This window comes from Mus caroli, chromosome 15 (genome assembly GCF_900094665.2).
Source record: "Mus caroli chromosome 15, CAROLI_EIJ_v1.1, whole genome shotgun sequence".
NCBI classification, from domain to species: domain Eukaryota; kingdom Metazoa; phylum Chordata; class Mammalia; order Rodentia; family Muridae; genus Mus; species Mus caroli.
Genome location: NC_034584.1, coordinates 29,765,951 through 29,790,096, shown reverse-complemented (window position 1 = coordinate 29,790,096; position 24,146 = coordinate 29,765,951). Strand labels below are relative to the sequence as shown.

Below are 24,146 nucleotides of genomic sequence, written 5' to 3'. Positions count from 1 at the left end.
AGGACCTGCCTGGCTTCACAAGTGAACAAACAAAGATGGGGGAAACAAATGGAATGCATATGATTTTTCCCCTCTCTGACTAATAATTTTTGACCGCAGAAATTTGGATTACATATAAGTAAGTGTGAGAAACAATGGCTGCTTATCTAAAAACTCAAGGCACTTGAAGCAGACAGTAGGCCCAAGCCTTTCTCCAGGACCCTGTCTGACCTTGTATGTAAACAGTCCTTCTACCTTCCTTAAAATCAATCAGGGACTGGGGGAGCTCTCGTGCTATGATGAGGACATGGAGAGGCACACAGAAATTCTGCTTTCATACCAAGGTAAACAAGTGGGCAGGGCTTTATGAATTATTCTATCCAATTCCTCACTCTGCAGCAGTGAAAGAGCAAGGGAGAGCAAGGAGCCAAGTTCAGGAATCCTCTAACAATGTTCATAGCCAACCAGCCTGGACATGCCACGCCATACTCGCTCTGCTATCACTAACCACTTGAGTTGCAAAAGAATTGACCCTATGGGACAGGGCAGGGTTGTCAGAGCAGGCTATGGAGGCTCAATGTAGGACACTGAGCAGCAAGAAAATCCTATAGGAACCTCCAGTCCCCTGGGGTCCCAAGACAATGTAACCATCCCTTCTGTAAGCCAGTAGCTCCAGATCTCAGCAGAGGCTCCTTCCTCAGCTGCCCACTAAGAAGGAAATTCCCCTTCTCACTCACTGCTCATCCTTGGGGCTGAGAAGACCATCATTTAGATCCCCAAACCCAGGATGGGAGGCAGGATGAGTTTCTACCTATAATCCCAGCCCATGGAGGCAGAAGCAATGATTCCCAAAGCAAGCGGCAAGCTAGACTAGCAAGACCGCTGGGGCCTGGGTTCAAATGAGAGATCACTCCTGAATATATAAGGGAGTAGTTGAGGAAAATATCCAACATTAACCCTAACCTCTACACATGTGTGAATATGCACACACACACACACACACACACACACACACCATAAACAACCAAAAAACAAATCAAAACAAAAAAATCCCAAAAAACAAAAACAAACAAACCAAAACAAAACAAAGCAAAACACCAGTTCAGCCTATCTTGGGCAGTCCAATCCCTTGCTTCCCAATGTCCTTGTCTCTGCCACTCCATGTGTAATTGAGGGACCTTAAGGAAGTGAAATAATTATCTTCTGTTTAATCTGCATATTTGCAAGGCTGGCATCCTGAGTATGTCAGTCATGTGCCTCATTCTGGAGTCGAGGCACAAGAAACTCAAACACAGCAACGATGTAATGGCGCAGGAGCCGCCAGGACGCTGGCACAGTAGTGTGTTAATGAGTGTTAAAACTGACATCGCAAATACAGTATTCTCGATGTTTAAAATTACAACCCTGGAACAAGTCATGCTGTTAAAACATACAAGAAATACCAGTTAAGCTTTCAAGGAGAGACCACACTGCCTGTGGTCTCTACCGCCGATATCCCAAAGTGCAGAACAAATCATTTCCATCGAAACAAAGCAGGAATTAACAGGTCCCTCAGTGCTTTGAGTGCTACAGTAAGTAGCAATAACAAACCCAAATATTAAACATCAATTACTACCTGATGAGCTAGGCATAGGCTCAGCATTCTACACGCCCCTCCTCAGCAGCCAACCTGGGAAATGCAGAACTTGGATGGGAAACACAGCCCCAGACTAATGTATCTGTGCCATGAACACTTTGTCACTTCCAAATGCCCATCCCGCATGCTATGACAAAGCTTGGCCCATGTATTTGACCCAGTAATACTGAACAGGTCAAATGCCAAGAGTGGAGTTGCTCTTTAGCTACCAGTTGGGTCTGAATGAGCCTGCATCTACTGTGTTCCCCAAGAAAGGATTGTACAGGCTACCTTGATTGTCTATGGGCCCACTTCATCTTTGTAGCCTTTACTCCCAAGAACAAGGCAGAAAATGAATCTGCCCTCCCCTGGAGGAGAAACTACCATGGGAGACATTATCTGACTTGACTAGTCAGAGGCTTTGTGTCTGAGCAAGGACTTTTGAACTTTATACCTCCGTGTAGTTCAGTGATAAGGGAAAGATTCCCAAGGTCTTTACACCATTCTTTATGGTCTATGGAGATCACTGCAGAGCCCAGCCATCTGGGTGGCCCTCCCTCCAAGGTCTCTGAAACTACTGCTTGGGGGAACTTAATGCTCCTGGGACCTTTTCATGTTCAGAAGCAACTAAAAGTCTTGGTGGGCAAAGGAATGTTCTTTTACAATTATACATATATCTACAAGAAATGTTAAAAAGACAGTCTCTAAAGCACTTTGGGATTCCCCCAATGAAAGGCACCAGATAAAACAAGTCATCACCAAAAAAGAAAAGTCAAGTTTTCCAGCTTTCATATCCTTGCAGGTATCTCCTTTTTTGGTGTTAAACATGTTCATTTAGAGAAATCCTTAGGAGAGTGGCTAAGTTACCCTGCATCTCCTCTTTTCTTCTTTCCATCCGCTTCATGGTCAGTGACCGTGCAATCCATGCCCAGTTATGGTATACCATCAGCCTCAGCAAACCAAACAGTCCTCACAGGTTAGGCTGTCCCCTGCCTTCAGTGCAACTGGGAACAGTTTTATACATCCTTGGTCTTCCAGTGCTGAAGATACTAGCCAACAACAAGAGTTCCGTATGCAAACTCCCAAAGCCAACTCCCTTCTTCTGGTTCACAGGCGGGGTTCCTTGAAGTCACTTCACATTCCTGCTGCTTTGGAATAATAGACATAGATGTGTCTGCACGTAGGCACTAGGAGGTTGCCACCTTCTGCCCCTCATGAATCTCCAGTCTGATGAAAGATCTGAACTGGAGGCTCAAGGGCATTAAATGGTCAGTGCATTCATCCAACAAATCGCCCACACTGTAGTCACCATGGCAACCACTAGTACACAGAGCCCTCTGAGAAGATCCATTCCACACCCCTGTGAAGTGTGGATTGTCCTTAACTGACTAAAACACAAAATGGACCAATTAAGAGTAGGCCCAAACTTTGGATTAAAAGCCTGTTTATCTCCATATTTGGATCCCTGGATTCTATAGCCTTGCCAAAGACTCAACAATAATGAAAGCCACTGGAAAACCATCAGATTACTTAGACGATGGTGGGAAAGAATTTTCTTAAAGGGGGCCCGGGTTCCCCTTCATAATGTTTTGTGCTAACTGAACAGTGTGTTGGAAAAGGAAATAGAGGTAACCCTTCAGCACAGCTTAATGGTTGAAAGGGTTGTTTGTTGTTTTGTTTTTTATTTTACTAGTTTTAAGCTTTTAAAGTAGCTCACAGTTATTTATATCTTATAAAGTAGTTTTTGGCTTTATAACTCTTTTCTTTTGACTTCTACCCCTGTCCTCAAACCCCACTGCAATTGCAATGGAAATAAAAGCTACAGTGTTTCCAAGCTGGGTAAGCCACCTGCCTTCATGCATGTCTGCATCTTGAATATACTCTGCACTACCAGGTTTCCATGCCAAGGCAGGAACTCAAGGCAATCAAACACTGTACATACACTATCCTGTGTCCTAGAAGCAAAACTACCTAAAGGAAACTCTGCTCAGAAACAAAAGAACATTCATTTTATGGGCTTTTAGAGCAGGCAAGAAAATATTTAAGCTATTGCCCTTGCCAGCAACCTGACAGCGCTTACCTCACAAAGACAACAAAACACAAACTTCTTCCCGTGGAGGAGAAAGACAGCACGGCCTTATTCCTAAACATCTTAAAAAAGAGATGCTTGAAAAACATGCTAATACCAAGACACAGCAAACTTTGGTCAAAATGGCCTGGATTGAGCATCTCAGCCAGAAATAAATGAAAAGAGGCCTGACCATCAATAAAAGGGCTTAGCCTACATGAACTCTGCTTACAGCATCCTGGGGTTTGGTCCATGTTTAGCTAAAGTCGCTGTCCCTAAATTTAACTGTTTGGGGGGAAACATTCAGTCTTTACTACATATCGACTAAGTAACATTCTCTTTACACTGACACTTAGGAGATACACATCAATACATATCTTTCTCTAAAATGACTGGTGCATTCATGCACATCACAAGGACAGGACCAAGTAGAAAGACAACTTGAAGATTTGCATTGGTCAAGTGTGCTTAGCTTTGCGATCTCTCTGTTTTGGTATTAAAGGTAAATGAAAGCAAGGGATACATAATTGAGATTATTTTCACATGGTTGTGATCCAAATCTCATGATATCCTGGCTGACCTCATAGACAGATATGTTCTCACTGGAACCCATACAGCAGCCTCAGAAATAGGAGCACAGACAATTCCACTCACAGGTAATACTGGGATATGAGCATTAGAATACTGTACACAGTGGACAGAGAAATTGGCATTCTAGATACTCATCTGGCAGAAAGATGAACATTTTTTTTGCCATGATGCAAACACCAGTGAGTGTCACTTCATTGAGAGGTGCAAAGGCATGTTATTAGACACACCATCCTCAAAAGAAAAAAAAAAGAAAAAAGAAACCTCTCTAAACATTGCAAAAGCAATCTAGGGCTTATGTCCCATGCAGCTCTCCCTCTAGGGCAGGGATGATTTCTTATGCCATAGCCCTAAAATTGCCCTGACTGTGCTAGAACCACAAGCAGCAGATCAGCAATGTAAGTCTGGGTCCCAGCTAATGTAGAGAATCATCTAAACTCAGTTCACTAGGTGAACTCCTACTCATGTTTGTCAGACTTGCCATGAGGGACTTGACTTTATGAGCATAGTAGTCCCTTAAATTGACCGAAGGGACCTCTTTCATTCCATCTCCAAAGTCACAGCTGCGCATAGCACTCTCAAGTTGCTTTTGGCGCCGATAAAAGTGGGAGAACTTATTGAAGATCAAAGTGATGGGCAAGACCACCACCAGGATGCCTGCCAAGATGCAGGCAGAGGCAGTCAACTTCCCAGCTGTTGTCCCTGGGACCACATCTCCGTACCCAACTGTGGTCATACTGACAGTGGCCCACCACCAGCAGGCAGGGATGGTGGCCAGGCCTTCATTCTCCTCCTTTTCAATGGTGTAGGCCACCACAGAGAAGATGGAAATCCCCACTGAGAGGTAGAGCAGGAGCAACCCCACTTCCTTGTAGCTGTACTTCAGGGTGGCTCCCAAGGAGCGGAGGCCAGTGGAGTGTCTGGCCAGCTTGAGAATTCGGAAGATCCTCATTAGCCTCAGGACTTGAGCCACCCTGCCCAAGTTAGCCAAGGTAGGAGAACTCTCCACCACCAGGTTCACCACTAGAGTTATGTAAAATGGGACAATGGACATGAGATCAATAAGGTTTAGAGCATTCTTGAAGAACTTAAGAAAGTCAGGGGCCACAGCAAACCTGGCCACCAACTCAAACGTGAACCAAGCAATGCCAAAGTGCTCCACGATTTCGAACCTGGGGTCTTCACCAGGGTTACCCTGGCTATCAGGGATTTGGAAGTCTGGCAGGCTATTGAGGCACATGGTGATGATGGAGCCCAACACCACCAAGATGGAAAGGACACTGAAGACCCTGCTTAGGACTGAGTAGCCTGGGTTGTCCAACGCCAGCCACAGCTGCCTGCGGAAGTTGCCCAGGGGTTGCCCATCGAACTTGGAAGCATCATTATAGAAGGCCAAGATCTCATCGAAGGACGAAGTGGTGCTTTCCTGGTCACTCTGCTCGTCCCATTTCTCCTGCTCAGGTTCCACTTTGCGGCCGTGATAGCTATAGCTGCAGCAAGAGTCGATGAAGAACTCATTGATACCCCAGTACTCGATCTCCTGGCTGAAGGAGAAGACGCACAGCTCAGCCATGACGTGAAGCTTGCCGGTGTGGTAGAAATGCAACACATAGGGGAAGAGCTCGGGGTTACGGTCGAAGTAGAACTCACGCTGAACATCATCGTAGTCATCGCAGAGTTCCAGAATGGCTTCTCGCGAGTGGCAGAGGAGCAGACGGCCCAGGCGTGTCTCAGGGAAGCGCAGCAGCGTATGGGAACGCAGCCGTCTCTTGAAGCCACCCACATTGATGCGGATCTCTCCATCCTCGACGTCGGTATCGGACACATCCCACAGGCTCTGGCGGGTCATGCTGGAGATGCCCAGGCGCCCGCGCCGCGGGGGGGCGCTACACCTGAAAGCAGAGGGAACAGCATCTATGTGAGCGCCGGCACTCCCCACCCCAGTCTTTCTCTTGTTTTCTCTTCACCCTCATCTGACTGGCCTCTCCAGCAGGGTCTCTAGGTGAGGTCCAGCACTGGGGTGCAGGAATGGGTTTATGGGAGTTGACTCCCTTCCCAAGGCAAGACAAGGGTGTATGTTTCCACGAGTACACCGGGGCCTCCACTTCCTCCAGGGAGTGGCGCCTGTCGGCTCTGAAAGCCCAAGGGGGCTGTGTGCTGACCTTGCCTGTGAGCAGACCAAGGAGACGCCCCCGCCCTCTCGCCGCAGACAGGCGGGACCCAAGCTGAGATGCGCACTGGCAGGGCTGGGCCAAGAAGGGGGCGCGGAGATTTGGGAGGAGGCAAGGAAATTCACCGCTCTAATCTGTAAATCTGGGCCGAGGGCTAAGAGGGTCAACTCAGCGTCCCAGATCTCCAGCCTTCAAGGACCGATTCCATTCCCAGCCCCCTTCCTACCACCACCCCCGCGCCCTTCTGGCGCCGTGCTCCCCGGCCGCGTGCGCTGCGCCTTCCCGGAGCTCTCCTTGCGCGTTCTAAAAAGCGCTTACCTGGGTGCACCGGAGCCCGCGGCAGAGGCCGGCGGGAAACTTCCCCGACCTGCTGGCAAGCATCACCGCGGTGGACGCCGTTGGCTGGCTGCGCGAGTGCGCGCGGGTGCGAGGATGTAGATGTGTGCGCCTGTGTGTGTGCCCCGCCACCGGGCAGGCGGGGTCCACCGTGCGCCTCCTTCAGTCTCCGGCCCCACACACCACCGCCCACATCCGCGAGAGGCTCACAGGTGGCTGCGTGGCCCCGACGCTCGTGGAGCCCCCCTCTTCCGATCTGCGCGCCCCTCACCCACCACGAGAGGCAGGAGCCCACGCCGCAGGCGCCCGTGAAGCGGGGGCGGGAACCGAGCCGGTGCGCCTTGCAGAGGGCCTTGAGCCCGGAGCTGCGCGGTGGTGCTGAACGGACAGCTCCGAGCGCTCCAGCCCGGGGCACAGTCGCCGCCCAGACTCTTGAGACGTTCCGGAGCATCATTCTGTTCTTCGGGCGCCCCCCAGCTTTGCACGGAGCTGACACCTTTTCCCCCTCCCTCGGCATCCTCCAGGGACAGCTGTTATTGTCAGCACCCCCAGGGCTCAGACAGAGGGTTGCCTACAGTGACTTTCCTCCCTCGCCGGGTCTGTAGGAAACAGACTGGAGAATTGAAGGCTGGCTTTTATGTATAGGGCGGATAGGGCAGCAATGGAATGATCTACCGGCTTCGGCTTCCTCTTTTAGAAACCTGAAGAAAAGTTTCCTACACCTGGAAATGGGGTTATCGGAAAATGGGAGCTGTCAGAGAAGACTGAGGTTGAGCTGTGGCAGGAATATGGGTGGGGCAGGAGCTTGGGTGTGTGCACAGGTCCTGTTGGCATGGGGAGGAGTAATGGAGTTCTGTTTGAGAACTCTGCATGATACCGTGTATGTACAAGCCAGTGTAGTGTGTGAGCTTTAGAGGAGTACTTGGAGTTCTGTGCATGTGTGTAGTCTGAGAAGAGTAGGACTACCCACTATCTGTGTAAAGTATTGACAAATATGTCTTCTGATGGATGGGAAGATGCATACAGTGTGCCATGTATGAGGATCTGGACATGCATTAGTGTGGTATGTGCATACAGTGTGAGAAACTGTGTGCTGTATAAACAATGACTTCAGCACAGAATTCCCAATCATAAGACATAGGGTCCTCATATTGACCCAGCCAAGAAATGGACTCTTATTCCTTGGTATCCCCCTGGTCTCTGAGCAAATACATGGTCCTCATTTTCAGACTGTGGCATGCATTGTTAGCAGAGAGCTGTTGTCCTCATGTCTTGGTCAGAAGTAATAGAACAGTTCTTATAAGGCGGCTCCAGACTCATAGGAAAAACAGCGCAACCATGAGAAACACATTCTTCATATGTGGCTCTAAGGGTGGCACCTGAATTGAGAGGTGTTCTGGCTCTAGATTGTTTGATGGGTCTGGTCAGAGCATTTGTCTGGTATGTACAAGGCCCTAGGTATAGATCCCCAGAACTATGCAAACAGTGCAAAAGACTAGCCTGCTTTAAGCTTCCTCAGAGGGTCTGAAAAGAATCCTTGATCTAGTTTTGTGTTGGATCAGTGGATCCAAGTATGACTCTTTGTGTCAGCCACTCACCTTTGAGCACAGAGACATGTGTACTCACTAAAAGGGCGCTACACCCCTGTCTCTGAAGCTTCTGTGAGTGTGGGGTTTCCTGAAAAAAGCAATTCCATGTGGGAAGAAGAATAATGTGGTGTGGTTCATGTGAGCTTCCTTTCTTTGATGTTTGATGCTAGTAGTGGCACCAGTGGTGATGGCGGTGGTGCTGGTGTGTGTGTGTGTGTGTGTGTGTGTGTGTGTGTGTGTGTGTGTGTGTGTAGGGAGTGATCTGCCAGTTGGTATCTTTCATCCTCATGCATTTATCACTGCGCTTTATTCATGTCACCCTATCTACTACTGCCTTGCTGCCCTCTTTCCTCTCCCAATCCATCCCCCCATCCCCGTCTTATTTTTTGACAGGCTCTCTCTGTGTAGCTCTGACTGCACTGGAGCTTACTATATAGACCTGGCTGACCTTGAACTCACAGTCTGCCTGTCTCTGTGTTCTGAGTGATGGGATCATACATGTACACCACCTCTCCTGACCCCAACCATCTATTTCTATGGGAGTCTGCGTGTCATAGTCTCACCTTATCCTCTGTGTAGTCTGGCTGGATCTATCATTTGAAGTCTGGAGCTCCCCCACACCTGGCTGGGCTTCTGTCTGGAGGCTCCTTGGTCTCCTTCATCCCCACAGTGTGCTGCTGAGAGAGTGCCAGCCTTTGCAGAGGTTATGTGCACTGGTGGATCTGTAATCACTGGCTTGCTGACTCTCCTTTTCAATGCCTCCATACCTTGGAGGGTGGCTGTGAGATCTCCACACCGCCGGTACCCTTTGTACCTGGGGACATCCACTCTCTCTCTAGCCTGCTCAACATCCTCTCAGTTGGCTTCTGGCAATCCCAAGCCTTACAGTTACCTTGTGCTACACACGTCTGTGTGGATTCTGCTGCATGTCACTGTTCTCAGACACACAAATTCCTTCAGCCTCGGCTCCTGACTCCCATGTGCCTTGGCTCCTTGAGCTCTGTTTATTAATCACCTTTTCCTGCTGTACTTGGGGGGTCTCTCTTCCTAGGAATAGGAAATGAGCTTTATGACCCTTGTTTTCTTTCCTCTCTGCTTTATTTACCTCACTCATTTCTTCTTCCTTCCTAATTATAGGAGACTCTGTTCATGGAAAAATAAATTCTCAGCTTTTGTTTCTTTGTCCCTCTCACAGGATTCTGGGCTCTCAGACTTTGCATTTCCCTATTAAGGGCCACTATCCACCACCTATAGCTCTGCCCTTCTGCCCCCACCTGTCCCTCATCTCCTTCTACATTTGACTTGTTTCTCCCTTTTTCAGCTGCCTTTACCCCTGTTTAGACCCCAGGCTACATTGGAGCCCTTGTTTATATCTGCCTTCAGTTAGCTTTTCCTGTGGGGCCAGGGACAAACAACCTTTCCATGAGTATCAAAGTGAATTTGGAGTCTTCAGGGAGAAGCCTGAGTCTGGGGCCATGAGCTTTTTCTTGGAAAGGCTAAGCAGAAGCTCCTGGGCCTGACAGATGTCTTTTCAGAGAGTTAAGTGTATATGACAGGCAGAGCCACTTGTTTATTTCCGAGTCAATGCACTAAAGAGAAATGCAGCCATCTCCCTCCTTCTGTAGCAAAGAAGCTGGTTTTGTTTATAGTTTATTTAGAGGTCTGAACTCTGATCTTAAAATATAGCTGCCTGCTTCCCTGGTGGTGTATTTCTAGGCTTGCTTGAAGGAGGTACTAAAGGGGTGGAGAAGGGGGGGAAGGCACTCTGAGAATGGGGAGAAGGGGATCCTGGGTGGTGACCCATGTACCTGGGTGACTGTTTCTCTGCTTCCCCTGCCAACACAGATCTCAGCTGAGCCCACACAGCACAGACTCAGCTTCTCTCCTGACAGGTGAGGGAGCTGCTTCAGCGGCCTTTTGAGTGATCTGGGCTGCCTGACCTACACTTCAGAAGAACCGAGCCCCATCCATCCCTGACCCTGATGGAGTAGACCACTCTTACCCACACCTATCCTGCTGCCTACCAGCCCCTCTCCCACTGCAACCCAAGTGTCTCTTACAAATACAAGAGGGTCCTGCCTGCCTCCTGAAAGCATCCCAGGTGCTTCCCAACACATGAGAGAGAAGGAAAGCCACTTGACCATCACTATCCAAGACTTTCCATGTTACCTATCTCTTGCCACCTCTCAAGCTTCATCTCTTTGCTGTCTTTTGTGCGCCCTGGTCATATGTTCCCTTTGTCCCTGTGGCCTTTGTCCCTACAATCATGGCAGCTTCACATGACAGTGTTTTTCCTTATCATTCAGGACCTGTTTCAATGTCAGCTCCTCCAAAGCATGACTTCAGAGTCAGCTGCGAGCCTCTCAGCCTGCTTCTGCCTGTGCCTTCACTATGCAGACATCAAACAGCTGTTGAATACCAATTAAGGGTGAGTGAACAAGGTTCCAGTTGCTACCTGAGGTTGCTCCACGGCAGAGTCTTTGCTTCAAAATCTCTTGAAGGAAAAAGAGTGGAGATGTGGCTGGAGAAACTTCTGAGCTCTGGGGTGGGGGAGTCTCTCTTTGGCAACTGATTGGATCTAGCAATCTAGTGGGTCCCCTAGCTGGCCAAACTCCCTATGATGACTGTAGCCTTGAATCAGACCAATTCCCAGTTTTTACTTAAAGCTCCCAGTGTAAGGTGGAGCTAAGATTGATAGATCTGTGAAGGTGCAAACCTGTGTGCCATGAGCCTGCACACTGAGGTCACTACCAAGAACAGTGGCTATGTCATCCCTGCCTGCCTGAGATGAAAGCTCCATGGCCTTTCCCGCCCCCACCCCCCATGCTGCCTCTGTCACTCCTCACTTGCTGAAGGGCTCCTGGTACCTGCTGCCCTGGGAATCCTTTAGCTAGGAGAGAATTAGAAGTAACCATACCTTTTTTTCTCCTTAATGATGCTAAGAGTGACAAGGACTGAGGAGGGTAGAAAAATGGCTCTGTGCATAAAGTGCTTGCCGTGTAAACATAAAGACCTGAATCTAGTCCCTAGAACCCATAGAAAGATCCAGGCATGGGTGCCAAGCACTTGCAATCCCAGCCTCGGGAAAACTAAATCTTAGACCTTAAGATGTCCACTGTGGGGAAGGAATGCAACTGCGTGGGAGATGGGCATGATTAGAAGACAAGCTAAGAGAGAGTTTAAGAAGTTTTACTGTTTATTATGAATGCAATTGCTCATTAAGTGTTCTTCCAGGAGATAGCAGTAAATATTTATACAGCTTTTGGGTTTCTTTTTGACAGAGAACTGGGGGCTTTTATTATCAGAGTCTTGTGTAGCCATTAAGATTCTTCCCCAGAGGACCACCCCTCTATCCAACAGTAGCCCCTCCAGGCTGATGAGAGAAGGCTGATGAGGTAGTCTCAGAGCTCTTAATAAAAAGGGGAGAGACCGTCTATACTGAGCCTGGTTTTGAGGGTCAGGTCTTATCCCTCCTGCCTCCTCTTCTGAGCCCCTTCTTCCTGAGATTTTCTCCATCACCCCACTACTCTGCTTCCTTGGGTAGTTCATTGAATTTTCCAGAACACCTTTGGGCTAGAATAATTAAGAGAAGCTTTAGTTAAGCTCAGACTTAAGATCCCCAAGAGGAAAAAATAACAGCACGAAAACAACATGGCTGCAAAGACAGGTCCCTCCTAGTCCTGCCTTCATCTGCCTTGGTGTCTGGCCATCTCTCTCTCTTCCCTGGTCCTTCTCAGATACCACAATATAGACAATTTGAGGCCCAGACACCCAGAATGCCTCTTCTCTGTGTCTGCTTCCCTCTCTTCTCCATCACTCTCCTTCTACAAGTAGTTAACAGATGAGCTGAGGCCCTCAGACCCTTCCACTGGCTCTATCCTCTCAGCCCTGAGAGAAGTCTAGGTCACAGCAATCTATCTTGTCAATGAATGTACAGGTGAAATCTATATACTATAGTCTGTGGCAGGTGACTGATGAAGAATAAGAGAGTGGAGGATATTAGCTATACATGATGGTAGTGGTGGTGGTGGTTATGGTGGTGGAGGCGGTGGTGGTTGTGATGGTGGTGGTGGTGATGGTGGTAGTGGTAATGGTGGTGATGGTGGTGGTGATGATGTTGGTGATGGTGGTGGTTGTGGCGATGGTGGTGGTGGTGGTGTTGGTGGTAGAAGTAGCAGTACAGAGAAGTCAGGCAAACTGATTCAAATGCCTTTTCTAGTCCCTTCCAATTCAACTCATTTAGCCTCAGGAGCCTAAAACACCCACTCTCCATGTGCCCGGAGTCCCTCATCTTTAAACTTCTGACAGCCCCTACTTCATGATAGTTATGAAAATTAGATCCAAAGCCTAGTGCATTGTAGGGCTGAGATAGCAAACCATAACCAATGTCAATCCTGAGCCTTCCCAGTGTGCTCTCCTATGAGCAGGTTGCCTGCTTGCCTTTCACCTCAGCTTCAGTACTGTTGCTACTTTCTTCTACTAATATCCATTGAATGGGGGCTGTTTAGACCCAGACATGCATCTCTAGTTCAAAAACCTACCCCTTAACCACCCCAAGGATGATAGGTTGACTGCTGTAACCTGTAACCAGCTCCCTGGTCGCAGAGGCTTAACAGAATGAGTGGGTTGTTGCTTTCTCTTGGGATAGGAACTGGGGCATAATGTTCCACTGCACCCAGCTCCCGGCTCCAAAAGTATTCTATGGTCATCTTCATCAAACAGAGAGACAATAGATAAGTGTGCTTTGAGAAGTTTGGATGTCTTTGAGGACAGGTCTAGAAGTGGCAGACTGCTTCTGTCCATGTCGCATGGCCAGACGTCAATCATCTGGCTACATATAACCATAGGTGTGTGGGTGGTGATGGTGTAGGAGACAAAGTGGATCAAAGGAACTAGGGGCAGCAGGATGCAGCAGATGGAGACACCCTTTACATCCAAGATGGAAAGGGGGGCACAGAACTCCTACTCACCATCCTTACCTGGAAGGTCTTCACTGGAGCACAGGCCCAGGGTGCCTGCTCTCCCTGGGAGTCCTGAGATGGCTCAAAGGAATGGTCTCAGCCTTGGCTATAATTTTGTTTTTCTTTTCTCAGTATAGTATTTGCCACCCTGAACATCCACCCTGTGCATGAGAAGATTCTAAATTGAAGTAGCAGGGTGTTAGACAGAAAGAGAAAGATTGAAGATATCATGTAGGTCACAGTGTCTGGCAGCTAGGAGACAGCCTCGGAAGCTACAGAACCGGGACACAAGCAGTTGGTGCAGGATGGCTAGTTTCCCCACGGCGCAGGCTCACCCTGAGGGCAGCAGCGATGGTGAGGGAGGAAGCTTGTTTGTACTGGTTCTTACGGCACTGCCTCTGTTTCTGTGTCTTCAAGCTACAGCTGGGAGAGCCCTGAAGAGCTAGGGAGACCACATCAATGTCCATGTGGGGGGCAGCACTCATGCAAGAACTTGTGTCGGAACCCACCCAGACCAGGGGAGAAGCACAAGAACCCCAAATCTAAGGTTCATCCCCTCCTCTTGCCCTGATTTGGATCCCATCCACAGCTAGGAACTTGGAATAAATTTCATAAAGTATGCACTTTGTGTTCCAACCCACTCGTCCTTCAGAATGCCCAGCTGCCTGCCTACCTAGGACACCCTCTCAGCTCCCCAAACCTCAGCTCCAAGGTGCTCACAGCTGCTGCCCTAGCTCTTACCCTTCTACTGTGAAAGCGACATCCACCCACCCTTCTACCCATCCATCGCCCATCGATCCATCCACCCACCTACCCATCCCACACCCTGGATGCCTCTGTGGGCTCCTGTTTCCATGGTTACCTTCAGGGCCTGAGCCCGCTCTGGGTTTGCTGACTGATTCCTTAGCTTCAAGCTGTTCCTCATGATGGCCTTTCTACTAGACCCAAAGCCTGGCTGGCTTTCAAGGTCCCACCCTGCTTAGAGACCTCCCACCTCCATCAACATTTGCTCACACATCCCACAAGGTATACTTTTTCTTGGATTAAAAATAAAACCCAAAGTTCCCCAGTGTTTGCCAGTGAGCCTGTCTGGGAGACTGCTTCTGTCAAATGGAGTTCTCAGATGTAAAGAGAAATCTGAGAGGGAGGGTCCCTGGCAATAATTATAAAAGCTGGTATTTGTTGCATACTTGTAAGCCATATAGCGTTCTGAGGATTAACATCTGTGAGTGAGATTAATCCATACGGCGAGCCCACGAGGAGCACACTCTGATTATCTAAAGGGGAAAGAGACCCAGGAAGCTCCAGTGCCATGGTACAGCTACGGAGCTCACTGTGTCAGTGCTGGGATTTAAAGTCAAGCAGAGGCCCTGTCCTAAAACACCGCACTCACAGCCTCCCTGTCACCATCCCCCTACCTAGGGATTCTAGAAGTTTTCCTGAGTCATTTTTGCTTCCAAGACAGGAGGTTACTGAGCACCTCCCCAGCACACTGCTCTGCTCTGAGGGAGACAAGTACCGTATGTCAAGCATGCTCTTTTCTAATATAACCCCCCTGGGAACAGCTGTCAGTGGCTCTAAAGCTTGGGTGGGCTGCAGCTGTTCTTAGGAGGAGCCTCTTGCCCCTGGAGTCTGTGGGGGGTCTGTCTGGACTCTAAAGGTTTCTTCAGGTCAGAGTAAAGCAGCAACTTGTCCTCAGAGGCCTTCCGGAGGGTGGGAAGAAGCAATCCCATCAGATACCCAGCTGAGGGAAGACACAAGATGTTCCTACGAGTGACAGAAAACCAATTCACACTTTTTCCTGCAGCCAAAAAATTAAGCTAATTTTTCATTTCTCTGCTTACGTGCAGCTCAACTAAACATAGGCATCTAGGAATGCAAACAATGACTAGATTTTCTTAATTTAGGGCAGCTTTAATTAGATCCTGCTAAAATGACAGAGGCTTGGATATTTTTATCATAGTAGGAAGCTGTGTGGTTTAGGATGGAGAGAGGTAAGGAACATGATGCTGAAACACCCACCTCTGGCCACTGCCCACTCCCAGGCCAGCTCCTAAGGGAAGGCCTTCCCCACTGCCTGTACTCTGGTCAGTCTTAAAGGATACCAGTTCTTTGCACTGTGTTCTCTCTAACTAGTTGAGGCTGAATAAAAGTCAAAATGACTTGCTGGGATGGGGGAAAAGGTTTGTCTTTGAGAAAAATAAAGGACTTATCAGAAGTTCATACATAAATGTTAGGGAACCAACCTCAGAGCTGTCAGAGGGGATCTTGTGTTCCAGCTCTGTGGACTTGTCCATATCTAGCCTTCCTCTCCCTCCAGGGTCCAGGGCCCATATTTGGAGGGACTTTGTGACTTGCTCTAGGCCATGATCTATGCCTGGAAGCAATGTGTCATGTCATGTTGAGCTGGCACATTTTGCTGTCAGAGTGAGAGTCCCTGTCTCTTCAGTAGAATTCCCCATAACAGAAACACCTGGATCCCTAAACTGCACTATGGAGCCCAGCAGCCCCAAAGGAGATATTAAAAATAATAATAAAAAAGCAGGCTATTACTTGAAAGAAAAGCTGAAAGTGGGTTCTATCACTGAGAGCTGAAGGATGTTGATTTCATCTACCAGACCCCTCTTCTCATGAGGCACGCACATATGATGCTGTCTTGGTGATAGTTGTACAATAAGACCACTTTACTTTAATTATTTTACATTAGATTATTTTGGACTTTCAAAAGTCATCTGTCCAGTTTAGTCTAGAATAGGGAGAAGCTTGCTTTTGCTAGGGCTAAATGAAACCTGGGGGGGAGTGTATATAACCTATTAACTCAGAACCTACATGTTGTCAGCAACAAGTCTCTGAGATTTACCAGAATATCAGGTCAGAAAGACAGAGTCCCCTGGAAGAATGGAGAGAAGGTTATACTTCTCAGGGGACCCACACACAAATACATCCAGGGATGGAGAGAAGGAAATAAGAAGAAAGTGTCTGAAAAAAAGAAATTTTAGTAAGTTTCTCTGAGCTCGGCTGTAGTTCTGTAGTAGAGTGCACGTATGAAGCCCCGGGTATAGACACTGACCCCACATCAAAAAAAAGCAGAAGTTTTTCCTGTGTGCTGTGCTACACCAAGAACACCCTCATTACCACGTGGAAGTTAAGGAAACTCTAATATGATAAACAAATGCAACATCATAGAAAGCATCTAAGTTCACAAAGAGCCCCAGTTATTTGTTCTGAATTGGTGAGCAGCTTTTCCGTCATGAGCTGGGCTCAGTCTCCTATTTGATGCATATATCCACTGGCATTTCATTGGTCAAAACTCAGTCACACGACTGCTTCTAACTACTAGAGTGGCTAGAAACCTCCAAGGAAAGATAATCAAACAGTGAGCCTTACCAGACACAGGAAAGGCATAACCCCAACCCTCTAAGCAGACCTTCTTCCAAAGTTTGATTTAGGCTGGAATTCCATATTAAAAAGCAGCACAGGTAAACCAAGCTCTGTGCGGGCTACATTTTGGGGATCGACGAGTGTGATTTTTGTTTAAGGCACAATCTTCTACGTTTTGGATTAAAGTAATAGTCATAGACCTGGGCCACCGAAGCACCTTCTAAGAAAATTAAACTGTTGGGCTCATACAGCAAGTGTCAGTGAATCAGACAAAAGTGCTGAAGAGTGGGGAAGGCTCCAAAGAAGTGGTGGAAACTATTCTGACATCAAAATTACTGTTTTACAGAAGAATGTGGCTTTTAGGACAGGACATCAAAATTACTATTTCAGCAAAGAGTATGGTTTTCAGCTCCCCGGAAAATAGAGACTTAAATGAACACAGGACCTCATGTCTTGGTTAAATGGATGATGACTACACAAATCCCCTTTTCAAACTAAATGTCAGCATTAAATCCAGTCTCCACAGATATTGTTACATTTCCAAAATGAAATGTCCCATCCCATGCTTGAACTCTTGCTTCCCAGCTTTTAGAAGTTTAGGAGGCAAGAACTGGCTAGAAGAAGTGAGCCCAGGATTTGGACCTCCAGGCTCATAACCCTGCACAGTTTCAGCTATACTGTCCTTTGCAGCTGTGTAGCAAGCCTGACCACAAACTTGCACCACCATGGACAGTACCCAGCCTTTAGACTTTCCCCTCTTTGATGGACTGTGTTCCCTAATACTATGAGCTAACACACACACACACACACACACACACACACACACACACACATACACACACACTATCCAGGAGTGAGTTAACAAGCGCACTAAGATTATATCACATCATTGGTGGGTTCTAGCAGTTATGACATGGGGACTCACTGGCATGGTAATCATGTTGACTTTGAATTTGCCTATGCATATCAAATGCTAGTAGAAGTGCAAAAACGTCACAGGAAGTTCCATGCAAGGAATCCAAAAGAATTACTTTGAGAAGTGTTACTAGTTCCCTGGGAGAGTTCAAACACGACAGAGAAAACACCATGAAGTACTGTATGGACTTTCAACTCTAAAGCCTCCAGATGTCTGATTTAGTGGCTGTCCACCTTACTGCTCCAGAGGGAGTAGGGGGTCGAGTGAAGAGTGGCCAGGATTTATATAGTGAATCTGTAACTAGAAGTGTGTCACCAGCATAGACATCTTTCCATGTTGCAGTGGGAGGAGATGCTACAGTAAAATATCCCTGAGGGAGTCACAGAAGCTAGCTCAGATAATTAAAAGCACTAGTATCAATCCTTGTGGGAAAAAGATCAGCAACCTTGCCAATGAGGAGCTGAGCAACCTAAGAACCAATATTAGATTAGATGGACCTCCTGAATTTGCTTTGTTGCTGTAGCTAATCAAAGTCAAGGAGTGAAAGGGAGCCATATAGCTTCCCTGTGGGCAAAGCTGAACAATACAGATCAGGCTGCCCTATAGATATTGAATAAGACCCATAGGTAACGTGGGGTGGAGCTACAGGCCTGGAGATGTCCAATTCCCACTTCTACTCCACCATTTCCAAAGGGAGGTGAAAGTGAAGGCCAGTGTGCACACAGCTATTCATGTGTCTTCATTAGGAGGTGGACTGAACCTTTAGTGTTTTGGGGCTTTTTGACTTTGAAATTTGCCAGTTTTGCACCATACAGAAAGGAGTCAAATGGCCTTCTAAAATTTTCCAAACCCCTCTGAGCTCTGGCTTTTAATGTATCAACTACCAAGATATCCTACTATCTCTAGATCAGTGGTTTTTAATTTTTCCCCCTTTTACATTCCAAATTAGAAACAGTTTGGAAAAACTTGAGAGGCACATATGCAGAGAAAATAAATAAGATGGCTTCAAGGCTTCTCCCTGAATGAGATCTGATGGCTGAGCCTCTCTGACTTGGATCAGTTCTTTCCTCTTGGGTGTGTGACACTCTCCAGATGAGGAGGGAACTGTTGTTTGGGGAACATGAGTGCTTTCTCTATCTATCACCCACCTTGGCCCAGAAGGCACTCGGCAGGAGAGGTATGGGAGACAGTTGGGAATGAGTCTGAAAAAATGAAAGGACCCAAGACCCCAGAGTCATGTTTTTTAAGCCTTAAAGTTAAAACATGGTTTGGCACATGTGTAACAATAGGACAGAAAATATGGAATTAGAAAATTCAATTTGCAGAATCTAAAATAGGATTTGAAAGTTAGCTGTGGCTGAGCTGGTCTGGAACTCTGACCACCTGTTTATATGAAGGGTGGGTACAGGACCTTTCCTGGCCACACAACATGGGAGGCCATACTCTACGTATGGTAGAGTGCCTTAGCAGAGGAGAGAAGAACAGACTGAAAGATGGGGGTATGGCAGAGTGTCAGTTTTCCCTGGGCCTCCATGCAGGAAGAGAGCGTATACAAAAAGCCAAAGAACTGAGGATCCTCTAGAAACATCACGGCTGCCTTGGAGCCCGTGAGGAAGCATGGGATGCCCCATTCTCTCTCTACATGAAACCCAATGCAGCTCTTGTATAATCATGAGGTGGTGCCTGTGAACACTTTACTTTCACCAAAAATAGTTGACATTCTTCAAGGCACAGCAGGAGCAACACTCACCTTCACCTGAGTGGCCCCAGGTCTTGGGGCTCGGTCAACAGTTTAAGGGTGTAGGGCCTCTGGGAGAAGGATGGGCAGAAAGATTCAAGGTTACTAGTGTCTTTGTAGTCTCAACAGGGAAACCACATTTTTTTTAAAGGACTCTGCATAGCCACAGAGACATTTTCTTTTGAACTTAAAATTGGGTCATATGATGGGTGACATGGTTGGATAATAGGATAGAGTATCTAAATTCAGGACTGGCCTAGAAAAAAAACTGCCAAAGCAGTGCCACATGCTCCTGATTGAAGGTTTCAGTTGATGAGATTCCTGGCCATGCACACTTGTTTACCCAGCCTATTGTCTAAGCAGAACAGGGACCCTCAGACTGCTTTATAAAACCAGCAGGAGCCTTGCCAGCCAGCTGCTGGCTTTGCATCATAGTGTGATCTAAGGTTTTGAGGAGGTTGGGTCAATGAGGTCTATTTAGAATGCAAATGATTGCTTAAACTCTCTTAAAGGCTTTAAGAATGTATTTTAATCATCGAATCTCCCCCTAAGCTCAGCATCATATTCATGAATAAATTGTTGTGCCTTTGATTCGACAGAAATTGGGTAGACTTGCTGAATTAATGAACTTTTCTTTTCTTCTGGTCTTTCTCAGAACCATAGCAATGTACACTCCTGTTAGCTTTGTGAAATGCAGATGAAGTATAATTTTCCAAAATTGATCTGTTCTACATCACTGAATTTCAGCTATTTGCATTTTTATGCCAGAATCAAATTTAGCTTATTATTATTATTGTTGTGGAAAATAATTATAATCCTTTCATTGTCATGGTACTTGACAATTAAAAAAACCCACCAGTCTTCTTTAATTCCTCCTTCCCTCTAACCCTGAGGGCTAAACCGAGTTAGATTATCACCCAGGCTTCAAATTCCCAAACTAGCCCTTGTTTCCAGATGGTCAGTTGAGGTTCTCAAAGGTTACTGACTTTCTCTGGTGAAGTATGTCATGGAAAGTGGCTCTGCCCATCCCTAGGTCTGGCCTTATCAAGGTCTGCAAGGTGGGTTCAGTCATCTTCAAGCTGCAGCGTCCTCTGAGAATGAGGGCTGTGGGTCCTGGCACAGGGATGGTGCTGATGTGGCTATTTCTCCTCCCATCCCTAGGTGATTTCAGATTCTATTCGGGGTGTTGAAGTCCAGTAGTGCTGGATTCTGACCAATTCTGACCAAACAAGCTTTTTTTTTCAACCAGCCTGAAGATCCAGGCCTCAAGTCACACTACATGAACAAATACATACAAATACATGCATGTGGACATTCGTGTGTGTGGCAGAGGCAAACTCCTCTAAATTCCAAATCAGTAGCAAGTTTAAAGGAAATGCTTTTTCCCACCAGTGGCTATTCTGTTCTCTAAAATCAGGCCCTCCCTTGTTCCTAGGGTCTAAACTTTGCAATGCCCGAGTACTTGATTTTCATTCCTCAGTAGCTTCTGCCTGTCTCATACACAACACCTGTGTCCTCCAGCCCTTAGGCCTCTGCTTGGTGTGTTCTCGCCTCTTTAGAGATTATATTGCTCTAGGATGGTTTGTATTTGGTCCTCATGCTTCCTTAGCAAGCTCAGTAGATGTCAGTGCTATAGACTGTCATGCTGCCCCGCTGGAACTTACCTATGCTGTCACCTGGTCTTACCTATTACAGGAGATGTTCCATTTGTGCGGGTAGGACAACTGGATCAAACATGCCTTGAGTATAGATGTACACCCAAAGAAAAGAATCAGAAGTACTGTACAAGTTCTCTGGGGAAATGACACCACATCAATAAATAACAGAAGACTTACTTGGAGCCTTGGAGCCAATAGCCTGGAGGCAAATGTCTGGTTGAAGCTGAAGGAGAGAGAAGCTGGCCAGTGGGGGGGTGGCGGGGGGGGGGGTGGACGACTAAGTCTGTTCTTCACTCCAATGCTTTACGTTCTCAAGAGGAGTGCCATAGCACTATGCTATGTCTATTTGACAAGAGGAAAAGAAAAGGAACTAAAATTGCAAGACCAATTGCAGCTCATTGGTCTATACTATATCATATGATCACTTCTAACTGCAAGAGTTGTTGGGGGGGGGCTGCATTCTTGAGTCCCTCCAGCTGGCACAAATAAAAAGAGGCTAAATCTCACCAGTGTGTGTAGTGCTGTGGGTGCAAGAGATATGGCTCTGTCCTTTGCCTGATCCTGCTCACACACACCCCAGCCCCAAACAGTGTTGGGGAGCTGGCCCTGACCGTTGCCTGCTAGGGCACTTGGGTGAACTGGCCTGGCTACTCACTGGGACAATGGGAAGATGCAAAAAGAAAAAAAAAAGTTTCCTTGAGAATGTGCCACTGAACCTAGTCACCCTCCTATCCATCAGGTGGTATGTCTGTATTTTCTGGCTACAGATACTAGGCTCTGGGGTATCTATCTTTTAAGTCATATCTAAAGGAATCTTTCAAACCAAGATAAATTCTGCATCGTGGCAGAGTCATCCACCCTCATTTAGCACAGGCTTTGACCATTGAGCTCGAAGGACTCTAGACGAACATTCTTGTATGGCATCTTTCCATGCAGAAATATTACTGTTCTCCCACGGGACCATCAGCAGTGGATTCTTTAGATGTCTTAGCTGAGCAGAAGGTAGGATAAAGTTATGAGGATTCACAGACTTTTCAAGAAGGAACGGCCCATCTGAGAAAACAGAAAAGAAACTTCTGGTGACTAACATCCTGGGTTACATTGAAAGACTGCACTCCAGATGCAGTGAAAGGCCACATAGCAGTAGGGACTCCATTTTCCCCCTCAACCTGGAAATTGAAGTTATTAAAGAGTAACTGGACAAGGGGACAGTGTCTGGATTCATGACTCTCCCTCGACTTGGCTGTGGCATTCATGTGGTTGACTCACTGAGTTTTAGATTTGTGTGGCTCTTAGCCTATTGTCTGAGCAGAGTGAGAACCTACAGTCAAGTTCCAAAGAGACAGCAAGGAGAATGACCTGAGCTGCTTTGCTGAGTAAGATAGTAGCAAGACCACAGGGAGAAAACCCAAGATCATTCTAACAAGAGGTCATAGCTTGAGGTAACGATGATCACAGTAAACAGAGGGGATACATTTGAAAGGAGTACTACGAAGAGGAGCCATGAGTTTAGTCTCTAACCTTTGCCCAAGAATTCACCTGACCCCTCAACTGTGCATGTGCAGAGAACTGAGCTGCTACCTAAGCAGCTGAATGTGAGGTCTCTCTGGTCAACCAAGTTCACTGAAAAGAGCCATTACCATCCCTTTAGAGTTGTTTGTAGCAGACACAGAGAGTGGCCTGATATGTTCCCTGGCTCTTACCATTTTATCATCTGCATATAGGCAAAGTCCAGGATAGGACTTTATCTACAAAATTCTGTTCTGTTTGTGCATGAAGCAGGCCAGAGAGACACTGCTATGTCTCTCCCCCACAGACCCACTATGAGTAGAGGTTCCCACGAACAACAGCTGTGAATAGGATCGTTATTTCCAAAGAGGAGGGTGACTGACTCCAGACTCTTGCCAAAGCTTCTCAATAGGACTAGCCCCTTTTGACACGCCCCCTTCAGTGGCTTTTCTCTCTTCTGCCACACATGCTCCCCTGATAGTACTTCCTCAGGTCATCTTGAAATTGATTGCCTCTAATCACAAGGTCTGCTTCCCCTAAGATCCTGGAGCATCTCTGGCTCAGATAGCAAAGCCTAACACCCATGGTTGCTAGGTACTGTGTGACAAGGCAGGACTAGACTCTGGGCTGATGTGCTTAAAGCTCAGTCTTTCCGTCCTATCCTGGACTTTGCCTGAGCCCTTGGGGTGGCAGGGGTGGGTGGGTGGTTATCATGGTTTATGGTAAGGAAGGATTTGGCTGCTCTTGGCCTCTTTCAAGAACAAGCAGCTGTGGGAACAACTGAGCAACAGATTGATAACTCAGTTGTGAATTCTCCTTCACAATTATCTCAAGGCCTAGGGAAGTCATCAAAAAAATGTCAGCGCCTCCCTGGTGTCATACACCCAGTGGGGGGCGGGGGGGGTGTCTCCTGCCTCAGCTTCTGGAAGAGGCCAGAGCAGAGGCTGGTCTCCTGGAATTCTGCTTAGAAAATTGCTCATCAGTGAATGGTACTGAGAACTGACTCCGTGTTCTCTCCTAGGAAAAAGTGATATGCCACCTGGGTTGAAACTTATAAGCCCTCTAGGGTTCAAGGTTCAGAGAACAGGCTGCTCCCAAGCACATCCTGCTTTCCCAGATGGCCTTGAACAGATGCAGCCCTCTTGGCATGGGATAAATACTGTCCAGGAGGGAGATGACACATGATGAACCTGCCAGAAGCCAGCTACACCCAGGGTAGCTGGAAAGCAAAGCTCTCTTGATCTAGAGACAGGCAGAAGGGCCTCCTTTATGGTTTTTCTTTGTCCTCCAGGGACTCAGGACTTTGCCTTCCTCACTGAACCCATGCCAGCCAGACAAACAAACTAGTCACAGACCCCAGAAAGCTCAAATATCTTCAGCTCTCTAGAGGAGATGAGTGAGGAGTCGTCTGGGCTTGGCACACGAAATGCAGGGCCCTGGTCTTGCAAACTTTATATGCCTCAGTACAGGGGAACGCCAGGGCAAAGAAGTTGGAGTGGGTGGGTAGGGGAGTGGGGGGGTTATAGGGGACCTTCGGGATAGCATTGGAAATGTAAATGAAGAAAATACCTAATAATAATAATAATAATAATAATAAAGAAATGCAGGGCCCAGAGAACCTTCTCCAGAGATCTACC

At 47.3% G+C, this 24,146-nt stretch overlaps 1 protein-coding gene across 2 annotated transcripts; it reads right to left on the bottom strand.

Moving 5' to 3' along the window:
- Positions 1-1,163: 1,163 nt before the first annotated feature.
- On the bottom strand, positions 1,164-7,232 carry Kcns2 (potassium voltage-gated channel modifier subfamily S member 2). Of its 2 annotated transcripts, none has more exons than XM_021184005.2 (2): positions 6,740-7,232; positions 1,164-6,142 (listed from the first exon to the last, which is right to left on the bottom strand). In XM_021184005.2, the coding sequence occupies exon 2, from the start codon at positions 6,097-6,099 to the stop codon at positions 4,666-4,668; it is 1,434 nt and encodes a 477-aa protein (XP_021039664.1). In that variant the 5' UTR covers positions 6,100-6,142; positions 6,740-7,232; the 3' UTR covers positions 1,164-4,665. The 2 variants fall into 2 exon arrangements, with proteins under 2 accessions (XP_021039664.1, XP_021039665.1); XM_021184006.2 differs by lacking the exon at positions 6,740-7,232 and adding an exon at positions 6,413-6,562.
- Positions 7,233-24,146: the final 16,914 nt, after the last annotated feature.

Coding starts and splice junctions, on each gene's coding strand:
- Kcns2 (XM_021184005.2), bottom strand. CDS start 6,099: ATGACCCGCCAGAGCCTGTGGGATGTGTCCGATACCGACGTCGAGGAT.